This window comes from Sus scrofa, chromosome 2 (genome assembly GCF_054392235.1).
Source record: "Sus scrofa isolate SSC_HxYL_T2T_F1_AM1 chromosome 2, Sscrofa_HxYL_maternal_Yorkshire_Landrace_v2.0, whole genome shotgun sequence".
NCBI lineage: Eukaryota > Metazoa > Chordata > Mammalia > Artiodactyla > Suidae > Sus > Sus scrofa.
Window position 1 is genome coordinate 44,715,548 of NC_139384.1, and position 21,379 is coordinate 44,736,926.

The window sequence follows — 21,379 nt, forward strand, 5'->3', positions numbered from 1 at the left end:
CAGTGCTGGAGTTCCCGTTGTGGCACAGTGGTTAACAAATCCGACTAAGAACCATGAGGTTGCAAGTTCGATCCCTGGCCTTGCTCAGTGGGTTAAGGATCCGGCATTGCCGTGAGCTGTGGTGTAGGTCGCAGATGCAGCTCAGATCCCTCATTGCTGTGGCTCTGGCGTAGGCCGGCAGCAACAGCTCCAATTCAACCCCTGGCCTGGGAACCTCCATATGCCGCGGGAGCAGCCCTAGAAAAGGCCAAAAAAAGGACCAAAAAAAAAAAAAAAAGTTCAGTGCTGATGAAATTAAATACCCTGATGAACTGTCAAGAGCCACAGCTCTGTCCCTCCCCTCACCTCCCTTAAGCCATTCATTCATTCACTTGCTCCTTCCTTCTTTCATTCTACAGATGGGCATCCTCTGAGCCCTTGCTTCATCATGTCTGTCCATTCCAGGCCAGAAAGATGCTGCCAAGTACCCACACTGCCCCTAGCATACCGTCGGGGCAATAGCAGCCATCCACACAGGCTATCTCGCTATCCACGCAGGATGCCCGGGGCTGGCAGGAGGCGGGGCAGCAGGCGATGCACTCATTGTAGATAAAAGCCTTCTCCTTGCAGCGCACCACTTGGAAGGAAGGGAGCAGTATGGCCTGTCAGCCCCCTTCTGGCCCCAGCTCTACTAGGACCCACCCAGCCCCTACCCCAAGCCCTGCATTGAGCATGAGAGGGCTTTGATTTTCCTGATCCTCTAGTTCCAGTCGGAGCACTGGGTGACAAAGAAATTAGTGAGAGCCTGGGAGACTCTGAGAACCACCCGCATCTCCCTCTGTGGCCCCAGGCCAGCCCCTCCCTCTCTGAGCCTCCATTTTCCCATCTGTCACATGGAATGGAAACTCAGGGCTTAAAGCTCTGATAACTGTGGTTCTCCTCATTGAGCTGAGGCCTGGGAAGGCCACCCACACCCTAGGACAGAGCTTGTCTGGGTCCCTCCCTGCCCACCACCAGGCTGCACCTACTGCATTGCCAGAGCTGGTTCCTCCACCCCTGCAGGGGCCGGCCTGCCTGGGCACACGCCCGGGCATACTCTGCTAGTGCCCGGCACCAAGTAGCTTCATCGCCTGCTGATCTGTGCAGGGAAATGGAGGGTCATGCTGGAAGAAGATCCAACCTGTAGCCAGCCTCCCAGATAGAGACCCTCAGGGCTCGGGGCACCGCTCCTTGCCGCACAGCTGGGAAAGGGGGCCAGGGAAGGCAGGTTATCCAGACCCTAGACTGGAGATGGGAACCCCGGATTCTAGTTTCAACATGGCCCTGACTTAGGTGACCCTAAGGGGGTCAGGCCTCATTTCTGGGCCTCAGTTGAATGAGGACGGTCTGTCCCAAGTATACAGAGGAGAATTTCAGAGCTTTGGGAGGCATACCTGTAGCGCATGAGATTGTCAAACTCAGTGGCCCCTGTGCTAAGCACCCACCCAATACTGGGAGAGATCTCCCCATCACCCAATACCAACACCCCCCACACACACACTGGCTACCCACTCACTGGCAGAGATCGCTGGTACAGCTGGCCGTGAAGGGCAGAGGGCTGACGTAGGCATGGCAGGCATCAAAGGGGGGCCGTAGCAGTGCCTCGCAGCGGTCATACACACCCTGGGGCAAGGCCAGAGCTGGGAGCCAGCAGGGCCAGGTGCAGTCCTCTGACTTTACCAGTCCCATATAGAACCCGAACTTGGGCCCAAGAGAGAGAAAGAGGAGGGTGCAGAGGCGATGGCCAGGGTATGGGAACCAACAACCTGGGGCCCCTGCAGCCACCGACTTTCCAAGGAGTACATGGGAAACCAACCTAAGCCAGGCACAGGGTCTGTGGTTGGGGAGGACCAAAGTGGGGGGAGGGGGTCTCCCCAGGATCCAGACCTGCATGGTTCCTGGGTTCTGCTGTAGGCATGGAGGGCGAGGTAAGGTAGAGGTCGTGGGCCCTGGAGGCTGGTTGGGGGCCTGCTCCTGCCAGCTGTGCACAAACTCAGCCACATCATCCGTCAGCTTCCCTGGAGGGGAGGGCTAGCATGACCACAGGTGGCAGGGTTGTGAGGGGTGGGGAGGAGGTAGGTGGAGCTGAAGAGATGCCAAGAGGAGGACAAGGAGGTAAAGAACCCAGCCTCCTGAGTGCCCATCCCAATCTACATTTCCCAACAGAGCCATTCTCCTGAAAAAGCTATTTGGTAAGAATGGTCAAGAAGGAGTTCCCATTGTGGCTCATCGGTAATGAAGCCGACCAGGAACCATGAGGTTGCAATTGCAGGTTCGATCCCTGGCCTCAATCAGTGGGTTAAGGATCCGGCATTGCCGTGAGCTGTGGTGAAGGTCAAAGACGCGGCTCAGATCTAGCACTGCTGTGGCTCTGGCGTAGGCCGGCGGCTGCAGCTCTGATTTGACCCCTAGCCTGGGAACCTCCATATGCTGTGGGTCCGGCCCTAAAAAGCAAAAGCAAAAAAAAAAAAAAGAATGGTCAAGAATGCCCAGGACCCTGTGAGTTCCCTGGAGTGGTTGCCTGCTGCTCTAATCTGAGGAAAGCAACACCTTGCAGTCGAAAGAGAATGAATGTGTGAGCCTGAATGAGCTCCTGAGCCTCTCTGAGCCCGAATTTCCCCATATATGAAATAAGGCAGAGTCCTCTCATGAATGGATTGCAAATACTATACCTGATGATGCATGTAAAGTGGTCCATATGTTGTGGCTGCTTAAAGGTGTCACTTACTTTCCTCTTGCCAGAGTTGCCATGGTTTGGCCTGAACCCTGAACTTTAACGTCTTACCACACTCTTCCTGGCTCTCTCTGGCCCTCCGCATCCCGCCATGCCCCCCACCTCCCACCCTAACACATCCCCCGCAGGGTCATTGCCAACTAGCAAAGTGCCCATTAAGTCCCCATTCAACCCTAGTAGAAATTCTCATTACGACTATTTTACAGATGAGGAAACTGAGGTCCAGAGCAGTTAAAACACGCTTGGTAGGAAGGGGTCCCTGACCACCCACTGGGTCTTTAGCACCATGACCCCAGGATTCCAACCCAAGTCCCTTTCCACCCCTACCAGCCTGACCTATCCCCCCACCCCCACCAAACTCCCTTGTAAGCCACCTGCCCAGCACCTCACCATAGCTGGTCACCAGGTCGTCCTGGGGGTCGGCATTGTTGTTCCCACACAACCCGTGGGTCCAGCCCAGGAACTCTGGGCTCATTTTAATGTAGACAGCGGAGGCACCATCCCAGGCCAGCGTGAAGGCCGACTGATGTCGCACGAGGACGTAGCCGGCAAGCTGCTGCAGATGCAAGCTCCCCATCACATGTGGCAGTTGGACCCTGTAAGGCACAGCCTAGAGCCTCAGGGCATCCATACCATGTCCACTAGTCCAGTCCCTTCACCCAGGACCCACCATCCCCTGTCTGCAGGAGACCACCATGCACACAGGATCTGCCTCTCCCACCAGCCACAAGTACTACAATGTCTGAGGTCCCTACTTTCCCTTCTCCTGACTTGGGTGCCTAAAAGTCCATGATTAGAAAGGGATTCTTTAGTTTTCAGAGTTTTAAAATTGCAACTTCCTTTGCTATTTGGAATCACAGAATCACAGTGAAGACAACCATGGATTTTGAGCACTAACAGTGATTTTTTTTTTTTTTTTTTGCTTTTTTGGGCCTCACGTGTGGCATAGGGAAGTTCCCAGGCTAGGTGTCAAATCAGAGCTGCAGCTTCTGGTCTACACCACAGCCACAGCAATGCCAGCTCTGTGACCTACACCACAGATCATGGCAACCGCCGATCCTTAGCCCATTGAGAGAGGCCAGGGACCGAACCTGCACCCTCAGGGATACTAGTCGGGATTGTTACCGCTGAGCCACAAAGGGAACTACAGTGATGACTTTTTATATAAAAATTATTAATGTATCTTTCATTGATGGTGTTTCAATAAAGCACTGTTAGTAGAGTAAGAAAAATAATAAATAAAAAACAGGGAGTTCCCGTTGTGGTGCAGTGGAAACAAATCTGACTGGGAATCACGAGGTTACAGGTTCGATTCCTGGCCTTGCTCAGTGGGTTAAGGATTCAGCATTGCCGTGAGCTGTGGTGTAGGTTGCAGACGCAGCTCGGATCTGGTATTGCTGTGGCTCTGGCATAGGCAGGCAGCTGTAGCTCCAATTAGACCCCTAGCCTAGGAACCTCCATATGCCGAGGGAGTGGCACAAGAAATGGCAAAAAGGCAATAAAATAAAATAAAATAAAATTGCTATTTCCCTGGCAGGGATAAATCTTAAAGTGACTGAATCTGCCATTTCCTTTCTTGTAGATAAGAGAGAGGGTATTAACAGACCTCTACTTTGCTTATATTTTTGGTGGGGAGGAAGAAAGGAGTGGGAAGAGAAAAAGAAAAAGCCAAGAGAAAAGATGAATGGGAGTAAAAGAAAAGATACAGGGGTACAGCAATCTTGACACCTTCCCAGTTTTACCAGCACAGGCTCTTCTGGCCAATTTGGAATTTGGCGACTTTAAACCAGCTGAAAATCAGGAGGAAAGCAAAAGTGTCTAAGCAGCCAAAGCTGGTACCAAAAAATCCATCTCCCAATGCTTCATTCACAGGAGAAAACCCTCTGGGGCCTGCAGTTCTATACTCAGCCCCAGAAAGCTGAGTCACCCAGTTTCCAGGTCTGAAGCAGGAAATGAGAAAGGAGAGAAGGGTCAGTGCAGGAAGGTCCCCCCTCAACAGCAACATGAAATGACAGTGACAGCAAGAGAAGGAAAGGCCAGTGAAGAAGAGATGCAAGAAACATTTTAGAAAGGAGCACAGTCCAGGGCTTTTTGGTGTAGGAAGCTGGGTCCTCACCCCTAGCGTTGTCCCCCAGGCATCCATGAGGTCCCAACCAAGGTAAGTGACATTCAAAATGATCCCATGTCTAGAAAGCCCAGAAATAAATTCAAGTACCTACGGTCAACTAATCTATGACAGAGGAGGCAAGAGCTTACAGTGGAGGAAAGACAGTCTCTTCAATAAGTGGCCCTGGGAAAAATAGATAGCTACATTAAAAGAATGAAATTAGGGGAGCTCCTGTCATGGTGCAGCAGAAATGAATCCGACTAGGAACTATGAGGTTGTGGGTTCGATCCCTAGCCTCGATCAGTGGGTTAAGGATCCGGTATTGCCACGAGCTGTGGTGTAGGTCACAGATAAGGCTTGGATCCTGCATTGCTGTGGCTGTGGTGTAGTCTGGCAGCTACAGATCCAATTCAACCCCTAGCCTGAGAACCTCCATATGCCACAGGTGCAGTCCTAAAAAAGCCAAAACAAACAAACAACAAACAATGAAATTAGAATATTCTCTGACACCATACACAAAAACTCAAAATGGATTAAAGACCTGAACTTAAGACCAGATATTATAAAACTCCTAGAAGAAAACATAGGCAGACACTCTTTGACATAAATCTCAGCAATATCTTGTTCGATCCACCTCCTAGAGTAATGAAAATAAAAACAAAAATAAACCAATGGGACCTAATTAAGCTTAAAAGCTTTTGCACAGCAAAAGGAAGCCATTAAAAAAAAATGAAAAGGCAACACACAGACTGGGAGAAAATCTTTGTAAACGAAGCAACCAACAAGGGATTACTCTCCAAAATATACAAACATCTCATAGAGCTTTATATTGCAAAACCAAACAACCCAATCAAAAAACAGGCAGAAAATCTAAATAGACACTTCTCCAAAGAAAACAGACAGATAGCCAAAAAAAAAAAAAAAAAAAAAAAAAAAAAAAAAAAAAAAAAACAACCAAAAACCACCTGAAAAGATGCTCAACATCACTAACTGTTAGAGAAATGCAAATCAAAACTACAGTGAGGTATTACCTCACACCAATCAGAATGGCCATCATCAAAAAGTCTACAAACAATAAATGCTGAAGAGGGTGTAGAGAAAAGGGAACCCTCCTACAGTGTTCGTGGGAACGTGAATTGGTGCAACCACTGTAAAAGACAGTGTGGAGGTTCCTTAAAAAACAAAATCTAGACCTACTCTATGATCCAGCAATCCCACTCCTGGACATATCTGGAGAAAACCATAATTCAAAAAGATACTTGCACCTCAATGTTCACTGTAGCACTATTTACAATAGCCAAGACATGGAAGCAACCTAAATGTCCATCGACAGAGGAATGGATAAAGAAGAGGTGGTGCATATATACAATGGAATATCATTCAGCCATAAAAAAATGAAATAATGCCATTTGCAGCAACATGGATGGACCTAGAGATTACCATACGGAGTGAGTAACACAGAGAAAGACAAATTCATATAATATCATTTACATGTGGAATCTAATAACAAATGACACAAAAATTTATTTATAAAGCAGGAACAAATTCACAGATTTTAAAATCAATTTTACAGTTACCCTGGGTGAAACATTTGCAGGGAGGAAGAATGAGGAGGGTGGGAATAACCTCTTATACACACTCCTGTAAAAAATAGATTATGAACAAGAACCTACTGTATAGCCCAGGAAAATCTACTCAATAGTTTGTAATAACCTATATGGGAAAAAAGATTGGATATATTTATAGGTATGACTGATTCACTTTGCTGAACACCTGACACTAACACAACATTGCAAGTCAACTATAGTCCAATTTAAGAGAATGATCCCATGTCATTAGAAAAAGGTGACAGTGTGCTCAGTATCTACTCTGAGGAGGCTTGAGCCATGGATGATACATAGAGGAAGATTTCCTTCAACTCGTGAAAGGAAAAAAAAAAGAAAAAGAAAAGCATGTTCATAGTGGTAAACTCTCAGCTTTCTGGAAAACTTGGCCACTTGCCCAAAGACGCACCGTCTAGAAACCCGCAGGGCCCGAGAGTTCCAGAACATCACGCGGGACGGATCTTTCTGCAAACCCTGCTGACTAGAAACCCAGCTGGCCTGTCAGGATGCTTCTGCCTTGGTGGTGGAAACTCTGCCCCCAGAAAACCATTTCCTTGAGGCTTGAGAAGGAAGGATGCTCACCCGTACCTCACCACCTGTGCCAGGGAGTAGGGGAGCCCAGGGTCAAAGGTGTGACACTTACCTGACACCTCCATGGGTGACCTCCTTGGCCAGATGGATTTCTTGCTCACCCGCAAAAAAGAGGCTGACAGACCTGGAGCAGGTGTAGGGGGAGGAGCCGCACTGTGGGTCATTGTGCACCTGGTTGAGGGAGGGGGACAGGGTTCAGAAGTCACTGTGCAGGGTCCTGCCAGACACCTGACCCTGAGCTTCAGCTATGGGCCCAGGGGCAACCTGTTGAGCTTCCACTGATGTTGACCACCTGCCCGCTGCATGCCAAGCGTTTTTCTTCTGAGATCTACCCCGTCCCCCCAACGCCACTGGGAGGTCAGAGCTATCATTACCTGCATTTCACAGAGGAGGCCACTGGTGGTCACAGAGGTCAAGTGACGAAGGTCTCTCTCTCTCACACACACACACACACACACACACACACACACACACACACACAGCCAGGATTCTGATCCAATTGTGCTGCCTCTCAATTTCCAGTCTTTGGTTTATCCATCCTCGGTTATCCCATCAGATGGAAAGGCCAGTTACACGTTCACACCATCTCACATTTATACAGAACACGCACGCACATCTCATAGATACATCACAGAGCATGCTTAACACACTCACTATACACACACACACTCCTACCACCACCCTGGCAGGCACAGCCTCGCCCTCCCTTGCACACACACACACGGGAGCACAGGTCCTTCCTGTGCTGCCTGTCGCATCCACGTCCCCTCTGTCCCCTGCTCAGACAGAACTCCTACTTCCAAGGCCATAGGACCCAAGGAGGGGAGGGATGGGACTCCCAGAGCTTAGGGAAAAGTCTGAAAATGTGTCTCTGCCAAGTGTGGAAACTCATCCTGTGAGTGCATGAACCTTCTACTAGATTACTGCTAAATGTGGTGAAGCAGGCTGGAGCCACTGCCACCAAAAGTGGGACCTGGGAAAGCCACCCCATAGTGGAAATAACTATTTTTCAAACTTTTATGACCATGACCCACAGTGAGAAATATATGTATACATAAATTAAACAAAAATTTACAAAATAACATTCATCATTCTTAATGGGTAATACATCCTTATATTTTCTATATACTCTCTTTTCTCTTTTTTATGCTGGTTTTGATTTTTTTTTTTTTTTTTTTTTGGTCTTTTTGCTCCCACGGCACATGGAGGTTCCCAGGCTAGGGGTTGAATCGAAGCTGCAGCCGCCGGCCTACGCCACAGCCACAGCAACACGGGATCCGAGCTTCGTCTGCGACCCACACCACAGCTCACGGCAACACCGGATCCTTAACCCACTGAGCAAGGCCAGGGATCGAACCTGCAACCTTGTGACTCCTAGTCAGATTTGTTAACCCCTGCGCCATGACGGGAACTCCTGTTTTGACTTTTTTTAATGTCTTTTTAGGACTGTACCCACAGCACACAGAGGTTCCCAGGCTAGGGGTCGAATCAGAGCTATAGTCACTTGCCTACACCATGGCCACAGCAATGCCAGATCCAAGCCACATCGGCAACCTACACCATAGCTCATGGCAACGCCAGATCCTTAACCCACTGAGCGAGGTCAGGGATCAAACCTGCATCCTCAAGGACCCCAGTCAGTCTCGTTTCCACTGAGCCATGACGGGAGCTCCCTGGTTTTGACTTATTAAGTTCATTTTATAACCCACAGGTGTGTGGCAGCCCATTAATCTAAGTAATTATAACATATCCATCATGAAATGGCACAGTTGTAAACTCTGACGTGATACCCGTGACACCCCAAGGTCAGGATCCTCAGTCCATCCAGGACATGGCCCCCAGGCAGCCTGTTGGCAGGTCTTTGCCTGAGACAGAAGGGAGCACATCCAGCTGGCAGAGGGGTGACACTGAGAACCAGGATCTCCCCAAACTTCAAGCCCTTGGCCTTAACTCAGCAGTGGCCAAGGTACCCTCCACCAGAGCTGGCTCCCCAAGCAGACTTTTGTCCTTGCCTGAAGGTGACTGCCCACTCACACACAGGGTAAGTGTGATGATCATGTCTGCCTGACAGTGAGCCCCACACATGTTCCTATGCAAGACACTCTTGTACTGAGCACTAATCCAGATCCTGGGAACAGGAGTTGAAAAGACATGGTTCCCGGCCTAGAAAGCTCACATCCGGACAGGAGATCATCACAGAAACAGAATGAGAAACACAGTGACAGATAGTGATGGGAAACTTTGGTTCCACAGAAAAGAGCCCCTGAATCCACCCCGGAGGTCAGGGCATCCAGAAAGCCTTCTTTGAGGAGATCACCCTAAAACGAGTCATCCAGAACTTCTGCCATTGCCTTTGAGGTACCAAGCTCTTTCTTACCTAAGGTCCAGAGCACCCGATGTTCCCTTGGCCTAGAATGTTCTCATGTCCACCCCTGACCCCTTCACTCGGCTGGCTTCTGATTCATTCTTCAGATCCCAACGTAAATGTCACTACCTTCGGGAAGCTCTCCCTGATTATCATCCTTCCCAATAAATCAGATTAGATTTCCATCACATACTCTTCTGGCATTTGGCATTTCTCCTCTGTTGCACTCAGTGGCACTTGAAATGATTCACTGCACTTGACGTCTGTTTTTCCCATTAAACTCTAAGTTTCACGAGGACAGAGACCACGCCTGTGCCATTCTCAGGGCCAGCACCAGGGCTTGTGCCAGGAAAAGAGGGCAAGTATGCACTTAATAAATACTTGGTGAATGAGAGATGAAGTGGATGAATGGCCAGAAGCAACCAGGAGGGAGTGGATGAATGAGAACCGGGGCGCCCCCAGCTCCCTCTGGGTGCGGACGCCCTGGGCAGGAGCTTGGAGCAGGAAGGAAGGCGCCAGCCTCTCTAACTATTGCAGGCAGAGGCCAGGCCAGCCCAGACTTTAGGGCTGAGTGGAGCCTTCCTAGACAGTCAAGGCAGGGGACAACTCACCTGGACTGAGAAGGTCTGCCCCTCGGGTTCATGGTGCCCCACCAGTGTGTAGCTGCCCTTCCCAGACAGGTAATAGTAGAGGCCATCAAATGTCTCCACATGATGCTGTCCCCACGCCCGGCAGATGCTGTCCCGCTCAGGGCCGGTATTATACACTGAGCCAGGGAAAAAAGAACGTCTCTGGGTAGCACCCGTGGGTCCCAAACCAGAGGCTGGCGGGTTCAAGGCTGGCAGGGCCACCCCCAATTCCCTTTAGCCAGACCCCCCCAGCAAAATCAGGCCCACAGATTTTGCTGTACCCACGGCCCAGCCTGGAGGCGGAATGGAGCCCAGACTCACCCATCTGGCAGCGCGGTCCAGTGGCATTGAAGCGTCTGCAGTCACAGAAGGCTGGGTGCACACACTCGCCCCCATTGAAGCAGGAGAACAGGTCTGCAAGGGAGACAGAGGACACGTCCCCATCAAGCTGAGATGCAGCACCTTCCTCATGGTGGGGCCCCTGCCCCAGCCCTCCCAGAGCCACATGGAACTCAGATCCCCATCGCAGGCAGCCCCAGCGTTCCTTTGTAGCTAGCTTTACTGCGGGGAGGAGCAGGGTGCCTTGGACGGCTGCCCTGCCCCCTCCCTGGCAGGCTCTGGGGCAGGATCTCAGAGCACCTGCCTTCAGTAGGTACCAAGTGGCCCCCAGGCCAACCCCACCTGGGCCTTCAGCTTCCTGAGCTCAAAGTTCTCAGCTACCAGGCGGGGCAGGTGGCACTGAGAATACAGAGCGTGAGGGATGACCAGGGAGAGCGCCCAGAGAGCTGCATGTACTGCTCTTGTCACGGCTCCAGAAGCTCAGGGGAAGAGTCTAGGGCATAAAGCAAGGGAAGGGGAAGGGACTCACATTTGATTTGAGGGCAGTGGAAAGGAGGGCCAGAGGAGGAGAGGACAAAGCAGAGCAGAGTGTAGTGAGGGAAGGAGCCATGATGCGAGAGGAGGGACTGGAGACAGAGGTCAGGTGAGGGGAGAGGCCATGGACACAGGACAGGTGAGGGGAGAGGCCATGGACACAGGACAGGTGAGAGGATTGGCCACAACACAGGGCAGGTAAAGGGAGAGGCCACAGACACAGGACAGGTGAGGGGAGAGGCCATGGACACAGGACAGGTAAGGGGAGAGGCCACAAACACAAGACAGGTCAGGGGGGAGGGCACAGACACAGGGCAGGTGAGGGGATTGGCCACGGACAAGGGCAGGTAAGGGGAGAGGCCACAAGACGAAAAGAGGCCACAGGAATTAGAAAGAGGCCACAGAAACAAGGTGATGTAGAAGGAAAACCAACCACTAAACAAGCAGCTCAATCTCACTGGAATCAGAGTGTGTGAGGGGGGGAGCCGCGGGGCGGTGGTCATGAGAACAGGACACTTCCTCAGCCAGGAAGGAGGCGGAGTGGAGCTGGGGGCCAGGGCTTGGGATGGCAGAAAGAGACCCCATGCTGGCAAAAGAGGTCACAGGGGCCCCCCCTGAGAGAAGCCCGGGGTGGCCCTCACAAGCTTCTGAAGGCCTGGGCCTCCCCTGGGCCACGGGGTAGGGGGGGCACTTACAAGAGGGGGCACATTTGGCCCGATGGAGCCGCCTTTCCCAAGAAGACATGGCCAAGGAGTCCAGGGCTTCAGCCTCCTTTGAGAGACAGGAGAAGGCAGAGAACACAATCAAGGGCCACCTCAGGGAGGGCAGGCTTCCTGGAGGTCCCGGCACTTCCTGTCCATCACCTGGAAGGAGGCAGTGGCCCCACCTCCCCAGGGCCACCGCTGAGGGGGCGGAAAGACAGGATTTCCAGGCCTGCTCTGGGTCCGAGGAGTGAGGCCTGCTTTACCCCCTCCCAAGTGGCACTTCAGGGGCGGGCTGGGGAAGGCTGTAGCTTGAACACACCACACCCCTCCCCTCCGAGCTCCAGCCCCCCTCGCATCCCCCCACTCCCTCCCTCCCTAGCAAATCTTTGGTCCTCCACAGCCCAGCACAAAACCCCCTTGTCTGGAGAACAAATACGACACCTCCTCCTCACCACAGAAACCCCATGGGGCAGAGCTAAGAGACAAAGGCAGCCCCTCGACCTGGGGCAGAGGAGCAACCCCGCCATCCCCCACCCAACCTGCCTCACAGATCACTCCCCGCTGAGGACACGGGCATAGCCCCGCTAAGACATCTTATTTTCCAGACCAGAAATGCCAACAGATGGCCTCTGGAGAGAAAAACCATCTGAGATCATCTCAGAACTGTCCTGAGTTTCATGCGTGTGGAGTCGCCACACGGCTAGCTGCCCTCCCAGGCCTCCAGCCCTAAGTGTCTAATGTCACCCGGGACAGGGCCCCTGGACTCAGCAGGCTCCTCCCTCAGAGAGGCCCAGTATGTGCACAACTTCTGGCCCTGGGGCGGTGAATGGGCGCTCGTGGTCTTGTTCACAGGGTCAACAAGGCACGAGCCGCACTTGCAGTGATTGTCCCACGCATCCTTTCCCTCAACATCACCTCTACGTCCCTGGACTGAATCCCCAGTCTCCAGCAAAAGACTTGGCACATAGGAAGCATCCAGAAACTCTAGTCCCTGGAGCCCAACTCAGGCTCTTTGCCCCTCTTGCGACCGAGTCTCTCCAGCTCCTGCCCGGCACCCATCCCCTCCCCCTTCACTGTCCTGCTGACCCCCCTGGAGGTCACTGGCCCTCCTTGGCCAGATGTCAGCATCCTTCCTCCCTGCTGGGTCCTCCCCGGCTCTCCTTACCCTGCACCCCCAGGCCAAGCCCCTGGTGTCGGCTTCCCCTTGCTGGTCATAATCAGTCTCACGGGGGCCTCAGAGACCGCAGTAGCCGGGGAAAGGCTCACCACCAACGTCCCCCAGGCCTGAGAGCTTCAGTCACCCTGAGGATCCTTGGACCTCTCCCCTCCTCATCCCCACCTCAGATGTGGCCTCTGAGATTGGTCTTAGGAGGGTAAGACAGCCCGTGCTACCAAGAGTCAGGGCCATTTTCTGGAAACAAAAGGTAAACCCAGTCCAAATGATTCGTCTTCAGTGTAGATCAGGAGATCTTCACCCTTTTCATGCCATGAACCCCTCTGACAATCTAGTGATGCTCATGAGGCCCTTCTTAGAAGAAATGTTTCTAAATACACAAAATAAAACATAATATTGTAAAAGAAATCAAATATACTGCAATGCAGTTTATAAAATTTTTTTTATAAAAATAGGTGACTCAGGGAGTTCCCTTTGTGGCTCAGTGGTTAACGAACTCAACTAGGATCCATGAGGATGCAGGTTTGAACCCTGGCCTTGCTCTGTAGGTTAAGAATCCAGGGAGTTCCCGTCGTGGCACAGTGGTTAACGAATCTGACTAGGAACCATGAGGTTGCAGGTTCGGTCCCTGCCCTTGCTCAGTGGGTTAACGATCCGGCGTTGCCGTGAGCTGTGGTGTAGGTCGCAGACGCGGCTCGGATCCCGCGTTGCTGTGGCTCTGGCGTAAGCCGGGGGCTACAGTTCTGATTCGACCACTGGGAACCTCCATATGCCACGGAAGTGGCCCAAAGAAATAGCAAAAAGCCAAAAAAAAAAAGAATCCAGCATTGCTGTGAGCTGTGGTGTAGTAGGTCACGGACGTGGCTAGGATCCTGAGTTGCTGTGGCTGTGGTGTAGCCCGGCGGCTACAGCTCAGATTGGACCTCTAGCCTTGGAACCTCCATATGCCGCACGGCCCTAAAAAGACAAAAAATAAAATGAAATAAAATAAAATAAAGTGACTCAGTGACATTTGTGCTTCCTTATTAGCACATTAGGTCACGAGACCAAGTATGCAGTCTTATCACTGCCCGAATCTGGGTGCAGTGAGCATGAATGACATCTGGGAAGAGCAACAACAATTGCAAGGTGATGGGAAAATATCCGTGACTTCTGTAGGTGATAGTCATGGACACTGCTAATACTCTGCGGTCTGCAGCCTCTAGCAGCAATTAAAGAGAAGGCTAAATTTCAGCTCCACTGAGGTTCCTACAACTAACAATGCATTTTCTTTCTCCATCCAAGTTCCTGGAACCCTGGTCTGCACCATCAGGTCTCTGAAGAGTGGCTGAGCTGTACAGGAGTGAGGGAGCGATGAAAGGATGGGTGGTCGGCTACTGGTCTGAGACCCCTCCCTTACTGATGAGGGCATTCCAGGCATAAGCCCTTTCTAAGCAACAGTCTCATTCCTCCCCACCCTACCCGCACTCCTGGAGCCTTAAAGGACGGCCATTCTAACCCCTTGTTTGCTCGAAGGAGTAATGTGAGAAACCTACTGGTGTTGCCTGGATGCTTCCCCAAGGAAAAGAAGGGGAGGCCACCCCGGAATCCAGCAAGGAAAGAAGCCCGCTAAGGGAATGAGGTGCTTGGGTAAGGATTGTTACCCCACTAAAATTCAGGGGTCCCTGGACTCCATGGGGGCATACATGATACGGGGGTTCAGGTTAGCTCCACCAGGAGACCTTACTCTTGCCTGTGACCTGAGGGCCCTGGAAAGTCATTCACCTACCTCAATTTCTATAAAAAGAATGACAAAAACATCTCTTTGGTCTTTTTTTAAGGGCCTCAGCCACAGCATATGGAAGTTCCCAGGCTAGGGGTCAAATTGGAGCTGCAGCTGAGGTCTACACCACAGCCACAGCAACATGGGATCCCAGCCATGTCTGTCACCTACATCGCAGTTCACAGCAATGCCAGATACTTAACCCACTGAGCGAGGCCAGGGACTGAACCCGCATCCTCATGGATACTAGTCAGGTTCATACCGCTGAACCATGATGGGAACCCCCGACAAAAACATTTTTAATAAAATAAAATAAAAATAAATAAAAAGAATGATGACATTTTTCAACTCAAATGTCACCTGATTGTGATTCTAAAACTTGGGACCTGGACAAGTGGGCAAAAAAGAAACAAAACCCTCACCTATCTAGACATTAGAAAATAAGCATGGGAGTTCCTGTCATGGCTCAGTGGAAACGAACCAACTACAAACCATGAGGTTGCGGGTTCGATCCCTGGTCTCGCTCAGTGGGTTAGGGATCTGGTGTTGCTGTGAGCTGTGGTGAAGGTCACAGACGCAGCTCAGATCCCGCTTTGCTGTGGCTGTGGTGTAGGCCAGTGGCTACAGCTCCAATTGGACCCCTAGCCTGGGAACCTCCATATGCTGCAGGTATGGCCCTAAAAAGCAAAAAGAAAGAAAGGAAGGAAGGAAGGAAGGAAGGAAGGAAGGAAGGAAGGAAGGAAGGAAGGAAGGAAGGAAGAAAGAAAGAAAGAAAGAAAGAAAGAAAGAAAGAAAGAAAGAAAGAAAGAAAGAAAGAAAGAAAGAAAGAAAGAAAGAAAGAAAGAAAAGAAAGAAAATAAGCATGTCCCCTCCTACCTTGGCTCTTCATATCTTATTTCCAAAGGGCAAGTATTTGGGACATATTGTTTTCTATTATAAATGATGCTCCCACCCTGCTGGCACAAGGAGCTCCCCAGAGTGGATCCCTAGGGCCAGGGTGTGTGAATTGAGGCTCAGGATTCCCTGAGGGCTGGCTGGCTGGCCGGGGAACTTCCATACACTGCAGGTGCAGCCATAAAAATAAAAATAAAGATTCTCTGGGAAATCTGGCTTTGGGTGGGTTGCAAGTGCAATACATCCATGGTTGTAGAAAGGAGACAAATGCAAGCTAGGATTAGAAAGAGAACCTGAGTCACCTGATCCAGAGACCAAAGAAGTTTGGTAAAGAGAGAGAACCTCTCCTGAAAGCACGGAGGATCCAGAGTGGGCAACAGGTAACAGGCAAGACTCAGAATGGTAGCTGAGTGCTCTGCTTCTCAGCCAGCCCTTTCTTGCAAACCCCACTAGGTAGCCCAGTTTTTGTCTGTCGTCTCTGGGCAGAATTACTAAGGCACTGCTCAGGGGATGAAGAGGAGCCTCTAGCAGGGTTTAGGACAGGCAGGGAGGAGAGAACTACATTCTCCTACACTTTCCCCTTCCATCTTTCACCCAGGGGAGGAAAGAGCTCAGCTGTTTCCTGGCCACACCTTTGTGCCCTCTTCCCCTAAAAAAAAAAAAAAAAAAAAAAAAAAAAAAGTCTTTTTTTTTTTTAGGGCTGCACCCTCGGCATATGTAAGTTCCCAAGCTAGGGGTCAAACTGGAGCTGTAGCCACTGGCCTAGGCCACAGTCACAGCAACGCCGGATCCTTTAACCCCCTGAGCCAGGTCAGGGATTGAACCCATGTCCTCGTGGATACTAGTTGGATTTGTTACCGCTGAACCACAGCGGGAACACCAAAACATAATTTTTAAATAGATAAATAAATAAGCGGATTACAGGGCCACAAGAGATTAGGAAAAAGAGAGAAGATGTATCTTATAAATTCTTATCTTCTAAGATGTATCATAATTTCAGACACATACTAGGAATCTTATTTGCTCCCTTCTGAATAACTGCAGAACTTTCTGCAACCACCAGAGCTCCCTGCCAGCGTCAGATCCAGACAGAAGTAAGCCCTTGCCCAGTGAAGCCCCCCTTCCCCAGGCCTCCCCTTACCTGGCGTCCCATCACTGTTGTGGCATCCCCTATGGCAGGGATCGCCTCCTGATGGCTGTGGCTAGATGAGAAACAAGCCTGGCATGAGCAAGGGGACAGGAATGGGCCATACCTCCTCACCACCCTCAGGCCCTTCCCACCCTCAATGATAACCCCTGGGGGTCACCCACACCAGGAATAAAGATGGAACCAGTGGGTGGGGCAGTCACAAGCTCTCGCCTACTCACCTGGGATCCTGGGCTGGCTCAGGCTGCAGCTCGGCATTGCCCCGAGGTGTGGGTGCTGCAGCTGGAAAGGGGGATCACTCTCCACTCAAGTTATGCCTTCCTCCACCCATTTCCCACCTGCTAGGAAGCTTCTCACACACCACCAGCATCACCCCCATCCTCCCTGCAGCCTCTCAAATCCTTTCTCCCTCTCCCTGGAGAATCTTCTCCAACAAGGGTCTCCCTGCCTCCTTCCCACTCTCTGTGTCCCAGTTTCCTCTGGTTCCCCACGTTGGGTGTCTTGCACCCTGCCCAACTTGGGACCCATTTCCCTGTCACTGGCCTTTCCTTCCGCGGTCCCTCCCCCCTCAGACCACTCCCTGGCTGTCTCACCCCCCCCACCCCCGCCCTCTCTCAAACTCTATTCCCTCCCTCTTTCCAGGTAGCCCAGGCCCCTAAGTATTCCCCCAGCCCCGGGCCGTTCCCTAGTCCACATTCCTCTCACCGAGAGACTGCACCGGCACGGGCTCCCCGACCGGCTCGCCCGGAGGCAGCCAGACGCAAGCGAGCAGCAGGCAGAACGCGGGCGCCGGGGCCCCCATAGGAGCGCGCAGGGACTGGGAAGCCTGAGCGTCCGGGGTCCCGACTGACTCTCGCGAAGGCAGGGTCAAAGCTCCACTTGTTGGAGGCTGCCGTCTCTCTGGCTCTCTCGCCCCTTGGCCCCGCCTCCCAGGCACTTGGCTCCGCCCCGAGCTAGAGTGACAGCACTGCCCAGCTCATTATCATAATTTAGGCGCCCGACAGTTGCCTCGCCTCCGCCCTTCTGGGCCTCCCCAGGCGGCCCTGGATTCAGACCACTCAGCCCTAAGTCCCTTGGAGGAGCTAAGAGGCAGGCAGTCTGTGCAGCTTCCAACATCCCTTGCTTGCTCAGAGATCCCTGACTCAGGAACCTGGGTTCTGGAAGCCCCTTAACCCAGAGACTCAAGATGCTGGTATGGGTCTGGTCCTATGCATTCCTTTTACAGAGGCCCAGGGCCATGCTGCTCAGTGGTCAGTGGCAGAACCGGGGCTCAGGCCTGCAGAATCCTAGCCGAGCTCCCACCAGTCCCCACTACAGCCTCCTGGCTCCCCAGATCCCCACCTTATCCTCAGTTTTAAGCACCTCTTGGGAATGGATCATGACTTAGTCCTCCATATGTCCAACATCAGCTCAGGAAATGTGAACTGAAGAACAGAAGTGTCTCACATTCTCATATAGACCTTGACAGAAACATTAATTTTGTGAACAAGATATACTCTCTGTCCAGGAGGAATTTAAAAAATAGTAGAAATGTGGGCCTGAGGGTCTTGGGAAAAATTTGCATCATTTACTTGGCCAACTATATGTTAGAACACGAACTAGATGCCAGGCCTTGTAGATGGTGATAGTGATGATAGTGTTGTCCCCCATAGAGCCCTGGGAGGGGGTATACATTTGGGATGGATTCATTCATGCATCCATTCTACAAATTTGTCAAGCATCTACTCCTTGCCACACATTGTTCTGGAAATATAGCGGTAAATAAAGCACACATAATTATCCCCACACAGGGTATATGAAGCCATGGGCTTAGATGGGAAGATGAAGATGGCAAGGATGGAGCCTTAAAGAACACTGGTTAAGGAGGGGAGGAAGGCAAAGTTGTCTCAGAGGAAGCTTGAAAAGGAACCTTCATGGTGTAATAGGGAAGAACAAATCTGACTCTATACTGGATCTTTTTTGCTTTGTTTTATTTTGCTTTTTAGGGCTACACCACAGCATATGGAATTTCCCAGGCCAGGGGTCAAATTGGAGCTGCAGCTGAGGCCCATGCCACAGCCACTGTAATGTCAGATCCAAGCCTCTTCTGGGAACTACATCGCAGCTCATGGCAACGCCAGACCCTTAACCCACTGAGCAAGGCCAGGGATTGAACCCACATCCCCATGGACACTAGTCAGGTTAGTTACCACTGAACCATGGCAGAACTCCTTGGATCTATTTCTTTCACTTGAATCTTTGTATTCCATTGCTTTTGCTACAAGTTAAAAATGTTGGCCTGAAATGTACAGTATTGCCCATTCTCAAGGTTCTGACCTTTGAAGGTATAACACTTTTCCATTCATATAGAGATAAAAAGTTGCATAACAGAGAATAACAATTGTCTTGTTGGAGGTTGGTTGGAACATTGTGACCACACCTACACAGAGAGTTGCAAAACAAAAGATTCTGGCACCAAGAAGTTTGCAACAAGCAACAACACACAACCTCTCCCCTTTTAGTATAAAAGAAGCCTAAATTCTAACTCAGGAAATATAATTCTCTGGGACACTAGTCCACCATCTTCTCAGTCTACTGGCTTTCTGAATAAAGTCTCCATCCCTTGCCCCAACAATTTGTCTTTCAATTTACCGGCCTGTGATCCAGCAAGAAGTATGCCCTTGGACCTGGTAACAACAGGAGAGGGGAAGGATGATTTCGTGTGGTCCTTAAAACCAAGAAGGGGAGTTCCCATTGTGGTCCAGCAGAAATGAATCTGACTAGGAACCATGAGGTTGTGGGTTCGATCCCTGGCCTCTCTCAGTGGGTTAAGGATCCAGCAGGGTGGTGAGCTGTGGTGTAGGTTGCAGACATGGCTCAGATCTGGTGTTGCTGTGGCTGTGGTGTAGGCTGGCGGCTACAGCTCTGATTAGACCGCTAGCCTGGGAACCTCCATATGCCGAGGGTTCGGTCCTAAAAGGACAAACAAAAAACAAACAACAACAACAACAACAAAAAAAAAAACAAGAAGGAGGCATTTAAAGAAGAGAGAGAATCTGCAGGGGCAGTGTCATGTAAAAGAAAACCTGGGGTGCCAGTGGATGGCATCCCCCTTGTAAGGGCATTTGCTGCTTTTCCTGAATTCTATATACAAAATAAACAACCATATGACATAGCTATGAAATGCAGAAAACCAACAAAGTTGGAGGGGCATAATTTAGTGTCTTTCCTAGACCTTTGAAAATCCCACGTCTTTTTTTTTAATCTCTGACTTAACTAGTTAATATTAAAGCAACAACATGGGTGATATTTTAAGGCTCTTCTCCAGGAAGGATTTACATCTTAAACTAGGCAGTACTTTAGCCCAAAGGAAAATAGTCTGCTGGCAAAACTTCAGCTCTTGGGGGTGGGTTGCAGAGGAGAGTGTTTTTAAGTGCCCTTGAAATTACAGTTGTTCACTGACTTGGGCTACTGTCCATCTCCTGTCCCCTGCCCCTTGACCTGGTGCAAACAGAGCAGGCCTTCACCTGTGTTTAATCCAGGCACAAGCTCCATAATTAAAGGTGTCCACTCTCTCCATTCACGTCTATTTTTACCACCCCTCTCCTGGCCTTCTCTTTCCTCTCAGTCTCTCCAGGCTTGGTTCATCATTGTCTTTGCATCCCCAGCACTAGAAGAAGTCAGGCAACCTTTGGTTGAACTGAATCAAATGAACTAGACGGGGCCTGGGCCCTGGGTAAAGGTCGGCTGTAAATCAGGATGTCATTACCGGGCCCTTCCACGCGTCAGGGCGTGGGTGTGTTTGGAACTGGCCGTGGGAACGTGGGAGGGGAAGTCAGTTGAGGAGGGGCACTCCCACCCACTAGTTCAGGCTGCCAAGGGCCACAATAAGACCCAGTCCCGAGGAATTTACAGATCGAAGATTTCTTCCAAATGGGAAAAGCCCACGGAGGAGGCCATTATGGAAGGTTCGCTGAAGGTAAGATGCCTGGCAAGGGGTGACAGCTTCCTGAGATCCTTTTCCTCGACCGCGTGTGTTTGGGGGCCATTCCAAGGGCAGTGCCAGCCCCACATCCAGCCATCGCCTCCGCCGCCACAGTCAAACACTCCAGCCAGTTTGCTCCAGAGGCGGCGGATCCAGGACAGGTGCCTCCCGCCTCCCCGATGCCCTGCCCCGCCCCGAACATCCCAGGCCCCGCCCCGCCCACCCAGGCCCCGCCCCATCCCTCCCAAGCCCCGCCTGTCACGGCCGCAGCCTCTGCCGGCTCTGGACAGCCAAGCGCCCGGAGCCTGAAGGAGCGAGCTGTACAGCGAGCGCTCGGTCTGGCCCAGCCATGGATCGGAAGGTGGCCCGAGAATTCCGGCACAAGGTCAGAGCTACGAGGGGCCCCTCAAGCTCCCAGAACTCCAGAGTTTGGGGCAGGGTGGGTGGGAGATGGACACCCTCAGCACCACCGTTCCTCTTTCCCATCCTGGCCTGTGGGCTCGGGGCAGGCTGGGACTCTTAGGGTCCTTGGTTACCTGCAGGGTCCCCCCGGTAAAATGAAGGCAGAGCTCTTGGACTCTAGGTGTAGAAGGCGCTAAACTGATCTCCTGAAAGCGTCCTTTCTCCTTCTGCTCTCCAGGACTGGGGCTTTCCCCCGGGGTTCGAATACCTTCCAAACTTGGCCTGGGACAGTGTATTTCTCTGAGATGCCCCAAAGAGGGCACACCCCTCTCCCTCCTGGTGTCCCCCAGCTCTGGGCTGTTGCATTGTGTAGGAGGGGTCTGGGGCAGTGTCTGAGAGGTGTGTTGATAG

At 51.4% G+C, this 21,379-nt stretch overlaps 2 protein-coding genes across 7 annotated transcripts in view; one reads left to right on the top strand and one right to left on the bottom strand.

Annotated features, from left to right (window-relative positions):
* Positions 1–17,479, bottom strand: part of OTOG (otogelin) — a 93,419-nt gene extending 75,940 nt beyond the window's left edge. For 3 of the 5 annotated variants that reach the window (XM_085011824.1, XM_085011826.1, XM_085011827.1), the window contains exons 1-12: positions 17,308–17,479; positions 16,824–16,884; positions 16,597–16,657; positions 11,617–11,692; positions 10,370–10,462; positions 10,031–10,185; positions 7,107–7,225; positions 3,143–3,348; positions 1,906–2,036; positions 1,527–1,641; positions 1,008–1,109; positions 488–616 (exon numbers count right to left, since the gene is read on the bottom strand). In XM_085011824.1, coding sequence (XP_084867950.1) covers positions 488–616; position 1,008 — 130 coding nt within the window. In that variant the 5' untranslated portion in view covers positions 1,009–1,109; positions 1,527–1,641; positions 1,906–2,036; ... (6 more) ...; positions 16,824–16,884; positions 17,308–17,479. Of the gene's footprint in view, positions 1–487; positions 617–1,007; positions 1,118–1,526; positions 1,642–1,905; positions 2,037–3,142; positions 3,349–7,106; positions 7,226–10,030; positions 10,186–10,369; positions 10,463–11,616; positions 11,693–16,596; positions 16,658–16,823; positions 16,885–17,307 lie in introns of all 5 variants that reach the window. The other 2 variants (XM_085011823.1, XM_085011825.1) reach the window with 1 other exon arrangement.
* Positions 17,480–20,832: 3,353 nt separating this feature from the next.
* USH1C (USH1 protein network component harmonin) overlaps positions 20,833–21,379 on the top strand; it is a 53,472-nt gene continuing 52,925 nt past the window's right edge. For both annotated transcript variants that reach the window (XM_085011928.1, XM_085011929.1), the window contains exon 1: positions 20,833–20,951. In XM_085011928.1, coding sequence (XP_084868054.1) covers positions 20,916–20,951 — 36 coding nt within the window. In that variant the 5' untranslated portion in view covers positions 20,833–20,915. The remainder of the gene's footprint in view (positions 20,952–21,379) is intronic.